This window comes from Dromaius novaehollandiae, chromosome W, assembly GCF_036370855.1.
Source record: "Dromaius novaehollandiae isolate bDroNov1 chromosome W, bDroNov1.hap1, whole genome shotgun sequence".
Taxonomy (NCBI): Eukaryota; Metazoa; Chordata; class Aves; order Casuariiformes; family Dromaiidae; genus Dromaius; species Dromaius novaehollandiae.
Window position 1 is genome coordinate 14,954,884 of NC_088130.1, and position 13,861 is coordinate 14,968,744.

General features: G+C 44.0%; 2 protein-coding genes across 3 annotated transcripts in view; one reads left to right on the forward strand and one right to left on the reverse strand.

Annotated features, from left to right (window-relative positions):
- LOC135324460 (PALM2-AKAP2 fusion protein-like) overlaps positions 1–13,861 on the forward strand; it is a 126,264-nt gene that overhangs the window by 106,651 nt on the left and 5,752 nt on the right. The window contains exon 4 of one of the 2 annotated variants that reach the window (XM_064500930.1): positions 2,320–3,160. The exons of the other annotated variant lie outside the window; for it this stretch is intronic. Within the exon in view, the coding sequence (XP_064357000.1) occupies positions 2,320–2,331 (12 nt within the window). The 3' untranslated portion in view covers positions 2,332–3,160. Of the gene's footprint in view, positions 1–2,319; positions 3,161–13,861 lie in introns of those variants that run through there. 2 annotated transcript variants of the gene reach the window in all.
- The window catches only part of LOC135324461 (choline transporter-like protein 1), a 47,516-nt gene continuing 36,802 nt past the window's right edge, over positions 3,148–13,861 (reverse strand). Inside the window, exons 3-5 of the mRNA XM_064500932.1 lie at positions 13,185–13,327; positions 11,032–11,116; positions 3,148–3,665 (exon numbers count right to left, since the gene is read on the reverse strand). Of these exons, the coding sequence (XP_064357002.1) occupies positions 3,636–3,665; positions 11,032–11,116; positions 13,185–13,327 (258 nt within the window). The 3' untranslated portion in view covers positions 3,148–3,635. The remainder of the gene's footprint in view (positions 3,666–11,031; positions 11,117–13,184; positions 13,328–13,861) is intronic.

Sequence of the window (13,861 nt, forward strand, 5' to 3'; positions counted from 1 at the left end):
TAGCACTCCTCCCTTCGGATGGCTATCATCGGGGGAAAAAGAGCTATTTGACTCCCTCTATTCAATGGCTTATGGACGTGGCCAAAATGGAAAATATTCAAATTCATCTCACATTACAAGGTGGTGAATAGCAAGTGGGAGCCTCCTTCTTGGATGACTATGCAGTCATTGATGGGATGCCGGCAGCTTTCAAATTCAATGGGTGCTTTTTCCATGGCTGTATTGAATGCTACCATGAAAATGACTGGAACCCTCTGGCAGGGGCCGCCTTTGGCTATTTGTACTACACAACACAACAAAAGATGGACAACCTAAAGAGAGGGGGTTTTAACATCAGACCCATATGGGATCACAAGTGGGCTGCTATGACAAAATCAGATGGGGACCTTGCAGCATTCTTAGCCAGGACCAAACTGACCACTTTGATGGCAGGACAAATGCCATTTGTCTGTATTACAAAGCAGCCCCTGATGAAAAGATACATTACTATGATTTCACTAGCCTCTGTCCCTTCATCATCAAAATAAAACAATACCCTCTTGGGCACCCCAAAGTTATTTCTGAGAATTTCGATGCCCTGACAGCCTACTTTGGGATGGTCAAAGTAAAGGTGTACCCACCTTGTGGTCTCTTTTTTCCCTGTGCTTCTCATGAGGGCAAATGGCAAGCTATTGTTTCCCTTGTGCCACATTGGTGCTGAAAGCTGCCAGGCCCTCTGCATCCACCGTGATGAAGAAAGAGCCCTTGTGGGCACCTGGTGTTCTCCAGAACTGAACAAGGCTCTGGAGAAGGGCTACAGATCCAACCTCCCCAATACCACCATCCTAAGAGAAGCAGATGATTTGTATGGTTACCTCTTTTCTCCAGCTTATGATGTGTCCCCCTGTGATTTTTATTGATGAGTATGCAGCCACTATTTCGTGGAAGCACACCAAAGGACATGTGACCGTGGAGTGCAACAGTAACATTTTTGTAGCACAGCATATGTACACCTAGATCTTTACAATCTTTTAGATGTCCTGCAAGACCTTTGACTTTATCGCGACACAGACTCTGCAATATTTGTGAGCTGTCTGGATGACTAGAACCCCTGCTCTGTGACTATTTAGCTCATGAGCAAGTTGCTGCCAGATGAGTATATTACAGAGTTTGTGTCATCAGGCCCCCTACAGCTACCCATGGTCTGGGGAAAAGCATTGTTTAAAGGTTAAAGGCATCACTCTAAATGCAACAAAAGGAAAAGATCAGTTTTGAGGCACTGGAGGATAACGGCATCCAAACAGTGATGACCATAAAAAGATTGTGATAGAGCAGTGCTCTATCATCAGGAACAAGCAGAAGTGAGCAATAGAAACGAGGCCCTTCCAGAAGATGCAGAAGGTAGTCTATGAAAAAAAGGTACTGACTAAAAGTTTTAATAGCTTCCCCTATGGCTTTTGATTATGGGCATGCACTGGAAGCACCCATTTTCTGCTATTGTGGCAGGGCCTAGAAACTGTGGGAAAAATTATTGCATTAAGTCATGAAGTCATTATTTTAGCAAATTTCTGGAGGTCTTACCTGAAAGTCTTAGTGATAACCGTTTATTTACCTCTAATAAAGTAAACATGGCTGTGATTTGATGAACTCTGCTTTTGAGAGCAGCAAAATTGAGAGAGCTTTCACAAAGTCTGTGCATCACAGGAATCTTAGCATCCTGTATATTTTACAGAATTTTTTTTGCCAGGATGATCACCCTCAACACAGAATATATGGTGTTATGTAAGAACTGCCAAGATAAGCTCCAGGTTGCATCACCAGCCAGGCAGATGTATCCTGGAAAGGCCTGGCTCTTTTTAGAAACATTTAAAGATGCTACAAAGGCATCTTTATGGGTGTCCAGTTGTTGATATAGATGCTTCTACACCAGAGGCTTTTAGGCTAAGAACTGACCTTTTTCCCCCAGAGCGGCAAGTCATTTAATATTGGCAAAAGAAGACCGCCTCTTGCCAATAAATTGAGGAGCTGGACCAAAACTCTACATTGCTATCAGGGCAATGTCAAGAGGATGATGTCCTGCTGTCTGAAGACTAACCTGTCCCTCCTGGAGCTGTCAATTCGGTTCTCCCCCCGGCAGAGGAAAGCAATACTCTGCACTGCTTCTGATGACCTGATAAAGGCTATTTCTGAAATTGCCCTGAATACCTTGAAGGGGAACATTCCAGTAACATTCCCCAAGATATGCATGTTGAAAAAGGGGCAAAAGAAAGAAGTTGCTGCTGAAACAAGCCAGAGGGTTAATTGGGCCTCTTCTAAGTTTTGCTCTTCCCCTCATCACAGGGCTTCTGGTAAAGCAGCGATGGAATATGCAAAAAAAATATATCTGGTGCCTGCAAATCAGCTGGAGCAGCTAAGGGTGCCACCACTATCCAGGGAAGACATTAGGGCTGACACAGCCCACTCTTTGGAAGCTGAAATGAGGGACCTTCTACAGAAACCAGGCTTGATGGCCTAAGATAAAGCTAAGATGTATACAGCCGCTCTTCAAAAGTACTTAGCAAACAAGAAGCAGAGTGACCAGGAAAGGGGGAAATAACTCTTGTTTTTACGGAAGAAAATGAGACAGAAGCAGAAAAGCCCCTTGAGACTCCTGAGGAGGACCCTGATCCTGTTGTTCAGGAAGTGTTGGATAATGCACGAGTAATCCTCAGTAAACTAGAGCAATGCAAACATTTCTTCTTGGGACAACCAGGGGAGTTTTGTATACAAAGGAGATGTCATCAAGAGGTCCAGCCTCCTCAGTTCAGTGCAAGGCATCCCTCAGACTTGTGCCCCTTCTAACCTGAGAACACCTAAAGGCTGGAATGTTTTTATGAAAGCCATGGTTGCGGTGAATGTCCTGACTTCTGTCATGGGTAATACAGAGAACCGGGATCTCTTGGAACAGCTAAAGGTGACAGAGGAGGACTGAGAAGCACCACACACACCACCTAAGAAGAGAAAGACACCTAAAGCCCAGCGGCTCATCCTGTAAAGTTTACTTTTGAAAATAAACACTCATAAAATCTTTCAACTTTGTTGTCTGTAGTGTCCATTTAAAAATAACTGGGGGTGATTAGTTAAAGAACACACACACAGCTCTTCAGTTGGGTTGCAAATATTATTTACATAATACATTTATGAAAGTTATTACAAGATATGCAGGTCTGGGTCTTTTGAAAGCTATTTTGAGTAGCCCTGGTCACAGGGAAAAGCTCCATATGCAGTTTTTACAAAATGCATCACCATCTGGTCATTTTGTACTAAAAAATTAGAATACAGTTTTAAAAGCTGTTCAAAAGGTAGTCCTTTGTTATGGTCACGTAGGAAGAGGACTCATTCGTATCCACAGGCTATAGAGATGGAATGCTGCAGTTGCTTGCCCTAGAAAGCGATATCCATAGCATTGAATTTTAAAAAGGACATGATGCTTTCAGGAAAGAGGGCGCTGTTTAGGACATAGCTGTAGGAGTCAAAAAACTCTGCATGGTTCTGATCTGCCAGGAAAATTGATAGCCAGTGCTCTCCAGGATGGTTATGTGGATGCATATTCACAACCACACTCGCTGGTCTTGGAGCAACACGGTCCTTAGGGAGCCAGTCGCTTGGGTACACACCTAGAAATGTTCCTCTGGCATATGGGCCAGCTGAAAAAAAAACAACAGGAGAGCTGTTCAGTGTCCATCCTCACATGTAGTCGAAGAGCATGTCTCTCCTCCGGTTTATTTCCTTCACATAGTCAAATACACTTTACACGAGGTGTAATTATATACATGAGGTGATAATTATATTAATTATCATTAACAGTGGTGGTCAAGGCCCCTGCAAAGCGTACTTCTGCTCTCAGGTTTCCTGTTTTAATCAGGGAATAATGATCAGCACATTCTTGCTCTGGGGACAGGTCAAAGGCAAACAGGGTATAGCCACGGGCAAACTATTCCCTGTCAACCAGCAGGGAATGATCGTTCATATGGTTGCTGATCGTCTGAACGAGCTGCGTGTATTTTGTCACACTGCAGCTGCTCTCAAAATCAGGCTGCAGCAGTTTCACTGCTGTTTGTTCACCATCTACATAGAGGGCCACAAAGTTTATATCATGAAGTCTAAATTTGAAAGGGTTCCTAGCATAATTGTTGCTAAAAGCATTGTTATCTATGAACCCAATAACAACAAGCTTGGGCAGCTGTCCCAGAAAGAAATTTTTCCTGGTTACTGACACGACTGCCAGTATGCTGAACACTTTCATGCCCACCTGGTGCACTGGGTATTCAGCATTAGCAGTAAGTAAAGCGTCAGAGTGCCCCAAATGCACTCCAGGCACCACCAACACTTTCTTTACCAACAGCGAGGCACAGGTAATAACCAGCTTGCAGGCCCCTGATGCCAGGGAGCTCATCAAACAAAAGCTGTCTTTGCTGTGTGTCAGCTTAATTTTTACATCCACGCTGTTCAACAAAAGCTTGTCGTGAAAGAACAGATCACTGTGGAAGGGTTCCAACATGTTGATCCTCCTCCTCTGGGCCATCAGTGCTGAGCATTGCCTCAACCCCAATTAATTAATTTGCAAAAAGTCTTTTGGAGAATGCTGGACGCTTGCTTTCTGCTATGCATGAGAATGTCGTGAAGTGTTCCAGTTGTTGGCAACAGCCGCATCAGGAACTGCTCTGTAAATATCCTTTTATCAAATTCATGTAGGGCTTACCTAAAAGTCTCAGTGATAACCATTTATTTCTCCCTAGTGAAGTAAATACGGTTGTGATCGATGGTTTGATGAATTCTGCTTGTGAGAGAGACAAAACTGAGAACGCTTTTACTAAGTTTGTGCATCACAGGAATCTTGGCATCCTGTACATTGTCCAGAATGATTTTTGCCAGGGTAAAAAGAGCCATACCATCGCCCTCAACACAGAATATATGGTGTTATTTAAGAGGTGCTAGCCAGGCATATGTATCCTGACAGGTCCCATTTCTTTTTAGAAGTGTTTGTGGATGCTACTAAGGCATCATATGGATATCTGGTGGTCGATTTAAATGCTTCTATGCCTGAGGCTTTTAGGCTAAGAACTGGCCTTTTCCTACCAGAGTGGCTGGCCATTTACATACTGGGGAAAAAAAAAAAAAAAAAAGACCAGTGATTAGCAATAAATAGAGAGGAGCTGGGCTGACACCCTGCATTGCTATTGAGGAAGACTCCAGAGCATGATGTCTCACTATCTGAAGACTAACCTGTCCCTCCTGGAGCTGTTGATCCGGTCCTCCTCAGCAGAGGACAGCAATACTCTGCACTGCTTCTGATGAGTGATAAAGGCTATTTCTGAAATGGCCCTGAATACCTTGAAGGGGACCAGTCCATTAACATCCCACCAGATACGTGAGCTGAAATATTTTACAGAATGCATTGCCATCTGGTTGTTTTGTACTACATCGTTAGAATGCAGTTTTAAAAGCTGTTCAAAAGGTAGTCCCTTGTTATGGTGATGTAGGAAAAAGACGCAGTGGTATCTGCACGCTGTGGAGAGGGGATGCCGCAGTTGCTTGTTCTGGAAAGCAATATCCATAGCATTGCATTTTAAAAAGGCTGTTTGGGAAAGCGTGGAAGAATGTCGAGGAGATAGGCGATGGAAGCCAGCCAGACCGTTCCATGGGAAAAGGAGCATCAACAGGGCATGTTGACCCACAGTCACGTGGTTGAGCCTGTGCCAGGGTGGCACTGCACCTGGGCCTTGAATCGAGAATAACAGTGAGCTCAACATGCTTACTGCGCATGTGTATGGTACATAAAAACTTCATCTAGTGCCCCCCCACCATGTTCCTCACCCTGGACCGATGCTCAGCGGTGCCAGGGATCCCCTGCTCCATTATTGCCTCGATCAGGAAAACGCTGGGGAACCCCCGCTCAGACGCAGAGGTAATAAATGCTCCATATCGACCATCGTCTGCCTTGTGTTTGTGTATCCGTCCCTGCCGGGAGTCCAGGCGGTGCCCCCGCCTCACCCTTACACTTGGCGTAGTCGGCAGGATACACAAACGACAATGCCATGGCCGAGGAGAGCGAAGGGGGAAGGCGAGAGCCAAGAAGGGACTGCTCGCCTGCGGCTGCCAGGATGGCCCCAGACTGAGCCATGGGGGCCAGTAGCTGCATTGCTTGCCACGCTGGCAGTCCCCGAGGACTGGCCAGAGTTGGCACAGGGGGAAATGTTACCCTAAAGGTGGTTGAATCCGCTTTACAGGTTATGCCCTTCCGTGCCGCTTTGGAAGCAGCTCGGAAGCTGGCTGGACGATTAGGGTGGGCACTGCTGACAGGCATTCGAGCCTTACATAACAAGGTATCGTCTTTGCAGCAACGAGTAAAGGATCTGGAGAAGGAGAGTGGAGATTTGCGTGATATGCAAAGGCGGTAGCACAGTTGATTACGACCCAAACTGAAAAGAGTCAGGAATTAACCCATAGGGTAGAGCGATTAGCTTTACGAGTGACTAATAAACACCGTGTGCGCTATGGTAAAGCCCCAGCTACAGTTGTCCAGGGGAGAGCAGTAATACCTAGACCCTCCTGGGACCCAGAGGAGTGGGATGGCAATATTTGGAGTACTTCATCTGACTCGGAGGTTGAATTTGGATTAGAAGGAGAACCGGCTACTCCCCAGGTCCGACCTCTTGTGCAATTGAAGGGGGAGAGGCAAGTAGATGGGAATACAGTGGAGCAATCCAGGATGTATACTCTGAAGGAATTGCGTGAATTTTTAACTACTTTCCAGCAGCAGCCCGGGGAGTCTTTGTTAGCCTGGTTAGTGAGAGCATGGGGTGCAGGTGCCGGATCGCTTACTCTCGTAAGACAGGAGCTGAATGAGCCCCTTATCAACCGATGCTCAAATACAGTATTATCTTACCCAATTAACTTCTGCACGGGATGGGGCAGGAAATGTTATTGTAGCTCCAACATTATATCAATGGTTGTGCGCCGCTGTGGTAGGTGCTTACCCGTCCACCGGTGAGTTAGCTGCTACAGTGGGAGCGTGGTGTACTTTTGAGGAAGGGATCAATGTGTTGCAGCAGCTAGGGGTAGCAATTGGATCAGCAGATGGAGATGGACCAGATGGTGTGGAAATAATGCAGCAGATGAAAACCCAATTATTAAGGGGGGCTTCCAGTGCCTTAAAGCCGTTACTACTTGGCACAGTAATGCCTGCAACTGGGACAGTGGGGGCTTTGGTAAACAATATAAGGGATTTGGCACTTGTTGGTGAACCAGATACTAAGCAAGGGAGAGCAGTTCGGAATTCCAAGGCGAGAAGATTGGCAGGGACTACTAAATTGCGTGGGAAGCTAACGAGGCGACAGATGTGGACTGATTTGCTGCAGGCAGGGGTATTACATGATGAGATAAATGGTCTTTCTACTGCTGACTTATTTAAGCGGTGGCAGGGGTTACCTGCTAATCAGCAATATCGGACACAGCCTACCACCCCACCTGCTCCAGCCACAGTGTGGAAATTGCCAGCCAAAAGACAATGAGGGGGAGGCGGGTCCCCTGCAATACGAGTGTCCGTTGTGGCTTACCATCGGGGGGGGGGGGCACACCGACACCCTTATGTACCCCTGCGAATTTGCTGGCGCTCTGGAGGAGAAATTGCTGTGCTTGCTTTAGTAGATACTGGGGCAGAAGTTACCATACTACATAGCGCGGTAGCTCCAAGGAAGGCCACTGTCCATATATGTGGGTTGGAAGGATCGGCCACCCCAGTGGTACAGGCAGTAGTTACGTTAACAACTGGCAAAAAAAAAAAAAAAAAAAATCTACCTCGGTTTTATTAGCACCGATTCGTGAGTACCTCTTGGGGATCGACGTGTTACTGGGCAGAGATATTCAGACCATGCAAAGATTGTTTTCCTTTGGAAAAAGTCCTGCGTTACTGCAGGTGAGATCCATTACTTTGATTAGAGGGTATCCAAAATGGGACCCAGTGGATTTACTGGTTCTCCCAACTGTGGTGCAAGTGAAGCAATATAGAATTCCTGGTGGGGAAAAGGAGATTCAGGAAACTATAGATGCCTTATTGCACACTCAAATAATATGCCCTGCCCTGTCGGCTTTCAATAGTCCTATTTGGCCTGTTCGGAAGCCTGATGGTTCATGGTGTATGACTGGATTATAGGGAGCCCCACCATTAGTGGCCGTAGTACCTGACATGGTAACTCTGCTAGAAGGAGTGGGGAAACCTCTGCAGGAATGGAAAGCTGTCATTGTTTTGGCGAATGCATTCTTCTCCATCGCTATATCCCCGCAATGGCAAGATCAATTCGCGTTTACATGGGATAATAAGCAATATACGTTTCAAGTCCTTCCTCAGGGCTATAAACATAGCCCCACCATTTGCCACCAGATGATCTCAGCTATCTCCCTTCCCCCCCTTACAGAGTATACCATCCATCATTATATTGATGATATTTTGATAATGGGACCTTCTAAAGAATGAGTATGTGAACAGCTATCATTGCTAGTACAGACCCTACAGGAGTGGGGGTGGGCTGTAAACCCCGAGAAGGTACAGGGGCCGGACATCAGTGTGCAATTCTTAGGGATAGTCTGGAGGGGGCAGACGAAAGCTATCCCTGAGAAAGTGTGCAATACTATTCAACAATACCCTGTTCCCACTGCTGTAAAACAACTACAAGCTTTTGGGGGCCTTTGGGGGATCTGGCGGACCTTTATACCCCACTTAGCATATTTAATGCGGCCACTACAGCGTTTGACCAAAAAAAGTAGCCAGTGGCAGTGGACTAAAGAGCAGCAGCAAGCCTTTGACCTGTGCAAGGAGGCGGTGGTCTGACATTCCAAGCTATTCACTCCATATGAGGGACAACCTTTCGAGCTGGAGGTAACGGTTATGGGGGACACGATGTCTTGGGGGTTGTGGCAGCAATGTGCCCACGCAAGGCGGGAACCTATAGGTTTCTGGTCCCGTTCCCTGCAAGGGGCCACAGCAAATTATACACCTCTGGAGAAACAGCTTTTGGCCGTGGTGTGGGCTTTGCAGGATACCGAACGAGTTACAGGACGTGACCTGGTGACTGTACACCCCCCCCCTCCCCATTCAGGCATGGGTGATGGATGATACAGTCAGGGCCACTTGTAACCCCCATATAAGTTTATTTTCTCATGCAGAAGCCTTAGGCCTATGGTTGAGCCTAGCTGGGATCCCGGGGGTGGTGGTGCATAATTGTAAACAGTTAGAGCATGTTGCCTGTGCTTTAGCTCAAGGCTTAACTTGGATATCTAGAGCCATTGCCTCTTTAAATAAAGAGTCGGGAGCAGTACAGCAAGGAACACTGCAAAACCATCTAGGGATCGACTGTCTCCTACTGCGATATAACCATGGACATCATGACTTGGCCGGGATGTGCTGTTTTAACATCACTGATGAATCGGCATCTATTGAGAATGATATCAGCCGCCTACAAGACATTATTCAACATATCCTGCAGAACGACGGAGATGCCTGGCTGGCTAATTGGTTTGGCTCCCTAACAGGATGGCTGGGCCACCTCATACAAAGAGAACTCTTGTTTATCTTTTGCTTTGTATTATGTCAAGGGCTCATATGTCCAGGTGCCAGCAGGTGAGGAGACCTGGGATTCAGGGGCCAGCTACTAGATGGACTGTGTGTCCAAGGCCAGCTACTAGGGGATCCATAGCGTGTGTGTGTGTGTGTGTGTGTCTCTATGTGAGGGGTCTGTACCAGCGATTGGAATGGGGCTGTGGGCCTCATACATCCAGGTGCCAGCAACTGGGGAGACCAGGGATCCAGGGACAGCTACTGGAGAGACTGAATGTCTAAGGCCAGCTACTGGAGGGATCCACATTGTACATATGTATCTATATATGTTTCTCACTAAGACCTTCACCCTGATCAGCCAGAAAGGGGAACAAGATGAGGCCGTTGGTGCTGTCTGTGTTTGTATGAGTGCTGTGAGTGTCTGTGTTGATCTGTGTGGCCAGCCATGTATATATGTGTATATGTGTTGCATACATGTGTTTGTGTGTGTGCCTATTGGGAATACACGCTCAGCTTCACTACTGGTTGGATCTGGGGGCATGCAGCTGCAGCAGCCTCGCCTCTATTGGGCTACCAGATTTGGCCTCCCCCTAATACATATTCTTCAGGCAGGCCTTCTTTCACCCTCTTTTATCATTCCTGAAGCCTCTTTTTGTTACTGTCACCCTGCACCCTTTGCTTTCCATCCCTGTCCACCATTTCCTCACTTAACTGTGGGCCATAACCCTGCTCCCAATGTTCCTTGCTATCTGAAATCCAACCTTTTCCTCTGAGATCAGAAGCAATTATTAGGACTGAATGCCACTAACTCTTCTCTATAGTAGTATATGAATGTCTTTTACTTGAAGGAACAAAACAGAGTCTTAATTCTGTCCAAGCAGCAAAATCTTGCTGATCAAAAACCAGAGAGAACTAGCAATTCAAGAACTTGTATTTTGCTGCTATAGTCATTAGTTTATTTGCAAACTACTCCAGCATATCAAAGGTCATTTTTAACCCCCTCACGTTGTCTAAGCTTTAGAAACAAACAGCTTTTTCAAAGCAGAGAGGTTTATAACTGGAATCCACTGCCAGGACTACGCTACACTCCTGGGTGTCTGACTCCAGAGCACAGCCTATTAAAGTTGAAAGTTGTACTGTGTTTTCTTCATAAAATGAAAAGACAATCAACTATTTTTTTGTTGTTGTTGAAGAGTTCAGGCTGGGGATTCCCCCCCCCCCCCCCTTTAGTCTCATTAGTTTCAGCACAGCTGATATACACTGATCAAATCATACCACTGTGAGGACTTCTGCTCCTCCCTCTAACCACTCAGCAGTTCCACATCCACAAAGACCATGCTGTGAGGAAGTGAAATTGACATTCCCTATGGGTTGCCATCATTTAGAAGGAAGAAAATGCTATTTTTACAGATGAATTTGCTTTTCTGCTTCAGACTGGGAACTGAAGACAGACTTACCCTGCCAGCAGAACTAAATGAAAATAACTTCAGATTTCCAGAACCACAGTTGTAGAGCTGAAAGTCCTCCCTTTCTCTACAAGAACTGAAATAATGAAAGAAAGAAAGAAAAAGCTCATTTCCTATTGTCTGTCTGTAAAAGCACTCCTATAAAACAGCATGAACCAGTCCCATGCACTGCACCTCAGACACTGCAAGGACTCCATCTGCTAGACAGAGAAGCTAAGCAGACAGAGCTTTTTCTGAAACGATTTCAACGGTTCTGAAAACAAAGGGTTTGTGAGAGGGAGAAGGATCACTTGCTTACATAAAAATTGGCCTCTACCAAAGTTGGGCATCCTGGACCACACCAGATGCTTCAGAACACTGTGCAAACAATTTCACTGTGGACAGTTATAGAATAATCTGCCTTTCCTCTCACTCTAAAGCAGAGATGATTATATGTCTTATGAGTGTTTCTATCCACTTATTTTTTCAAACCATGCATCTAGATGTCTTCATTAGAAAAATATAATCTTTTTGAACATTAATAAAACTTTGTCTTAACAGTATCTTCTGGCAACAAGTTCTATAAAATCGAGAATGTTTTTAAACAGTTAATTTGCTGTCTTTCAGTCATGCCTTTACAAAATGAAAAGCACTAGGGGGAGGGCAGTGCTTGATGTTTTTCCTCATGATGCCTGTCACACAGGCATTCTGGAGTTTAAAAGACATTATACAATTACTTGGTGTGTTTGATTCAGGTGACTGAGCTTCTCAGTTATTTTTTGGACTTCATGCACACACACAAAATCATGCACCACTTCTTTCTAAAGGTAAGGAAGTTTTAAACTATAATTTTAGTTGTTTTTATTTCCTCTCACAACAAAAGGAGAACAATAATACTGTACTGAATATAGTTGATTTTAAAAACAATTAAAATGTTTATATAGTAAAATAGGAATATTATCCTGCATAAGTGCATAACCTTTTGATCCTCATGGAAGATATTATGATTAGATTGAGAAGAGTCTTTTGATAGAGGAAATCTGTAAAAGTTTCAAAACTATTTTATTTAATTCAAATTTTTCTGATAACACACCAGTTACCCAGTCACATTAAATCTTAAATCAGATACTCAAGAAAATTCTATTATAGCAGCTCAAAACAATCAGACCCGAGACAAACATCCTTCCAAAATAATCTGCACATATTAAGCATTTTCTGTTAGTCTGAAAGCACAGCATGAAGTAAAAGGATTTCTTCCTCAGAAGTTAAAGAACTAAAGTATCAGAATGATGAAAGAAACATCTTGTTTGTAAATGAATACCACTATACTGTTTTAATGTTACAGACCAAATATTTTACTTTCCAAAATCATCCAAATTATACAGATGCATTCTGAGCATTAACTGACAAGCAGAACTTTACAAACTTTCACTAGGTTTCAAACCCTTCAATCCAGAACTGTGGTTACTCATCCCTAAATACTAACTATTAAATTCACTTAAATGCTTTTCTTATATCAGCTACTTTAATCACGTGTCATTTTTTCCCTCACAATAAGTAGGTCTAAACCAGCACAGCTATTTATTTCCTCTAAGATTTTTTTAAACACAATGCATCTTAATAGAATCAAATGAGAGCTGTGTGCTTTTCTTCTGGAAACCACTTGTATATATCTACTTAGATGCGTAAAAGTAAGTTTTAAAGTTTCATTTTAGGATGCTGGATAAATCCCAGCTCTCACTGATCTCAATCGCAGATATCAAGTATAGAACTTAAGAAGCCAAACCACTTCTAGATAGTTATCAGAGGCCTGCTCCCAAATTTTAGAATTTTCATCATACCTAAAATCCTAGCAAACAAGATTCTCTAGTGGTCTAGTATAGTTTCCTACAAACTATGTAAGGGGATGCTAAGAAAGGGAAATTCCTCATTATCCTAGTTGTACTTCTATTACACATCTGTCAATGGACATTCTGCAAATACAGTTGTTGGTTGTTACAAAAGATTCTTGTTCAGTAGGTGAGAAGAGTGGACAAGGACCAATAGAAAAAAAAAATTAGAAATCAGCATACTCCTGTTTTCATCTTATTGAAATCTGCTCCCAAAGGAAGAGAGATTTTGCCTGTCCTAGCCTACAGAACGATGCAATAGAACCACATACTCACTTCTTCTGTGTGAGGTCCAGACCACTGTTGACTATTCCCTCCACCTTGACATTTTTTTGTCCACAGATATTTCCATAACTGTCATATCCTAAAAGCAGTCTTGCAGCTGCTCCTGTAGCTATTGAAAAACCACAGATAAAACCCTGGGGGGGAAGAAAAAAAAAAAACAGTTTATTAATACTCTCAGCTTGCCATGAGGGAAAAGCCAGTCCAATTCATTTGTTTCTAAGCAAAGTGGTAGGATTGTTTGCTTCCTTCTTTAAAAATCCTTTCATATCAAAAAAGGAAAGCCAAGAACAATCCACAGAGAACCATTGTGTACTTATGAATTTAAATACAAAGCAAAAAGAGGATTCAGAACCCTTACTCCACATATTAGCCAAGTAGAGTTAAGAATCTTCTAGGTGTTTTTTGAGACTCATTATATCCTAACCAAGTGGTGGATGAAACAGAAGGGAGGCCATGGACAGGCAGCAAAGGAGAGCTACAAGGAGAGCTGGAATTTTCAAGGGTCAGTATGCATCTCAGAAGTTTCTAGACAGGCTAGCTTTTCTTGCTTTAAGATTTTTTTCCGTTCAAATTTTATGTGCTTTCAGAGTTGAGCTAGAATGAAGAGCTTATCTGATGTAAGTGCCTTTTAAGGAAGTCCTCTAAAGCAAGAGAAGGAAGCAGTCAGG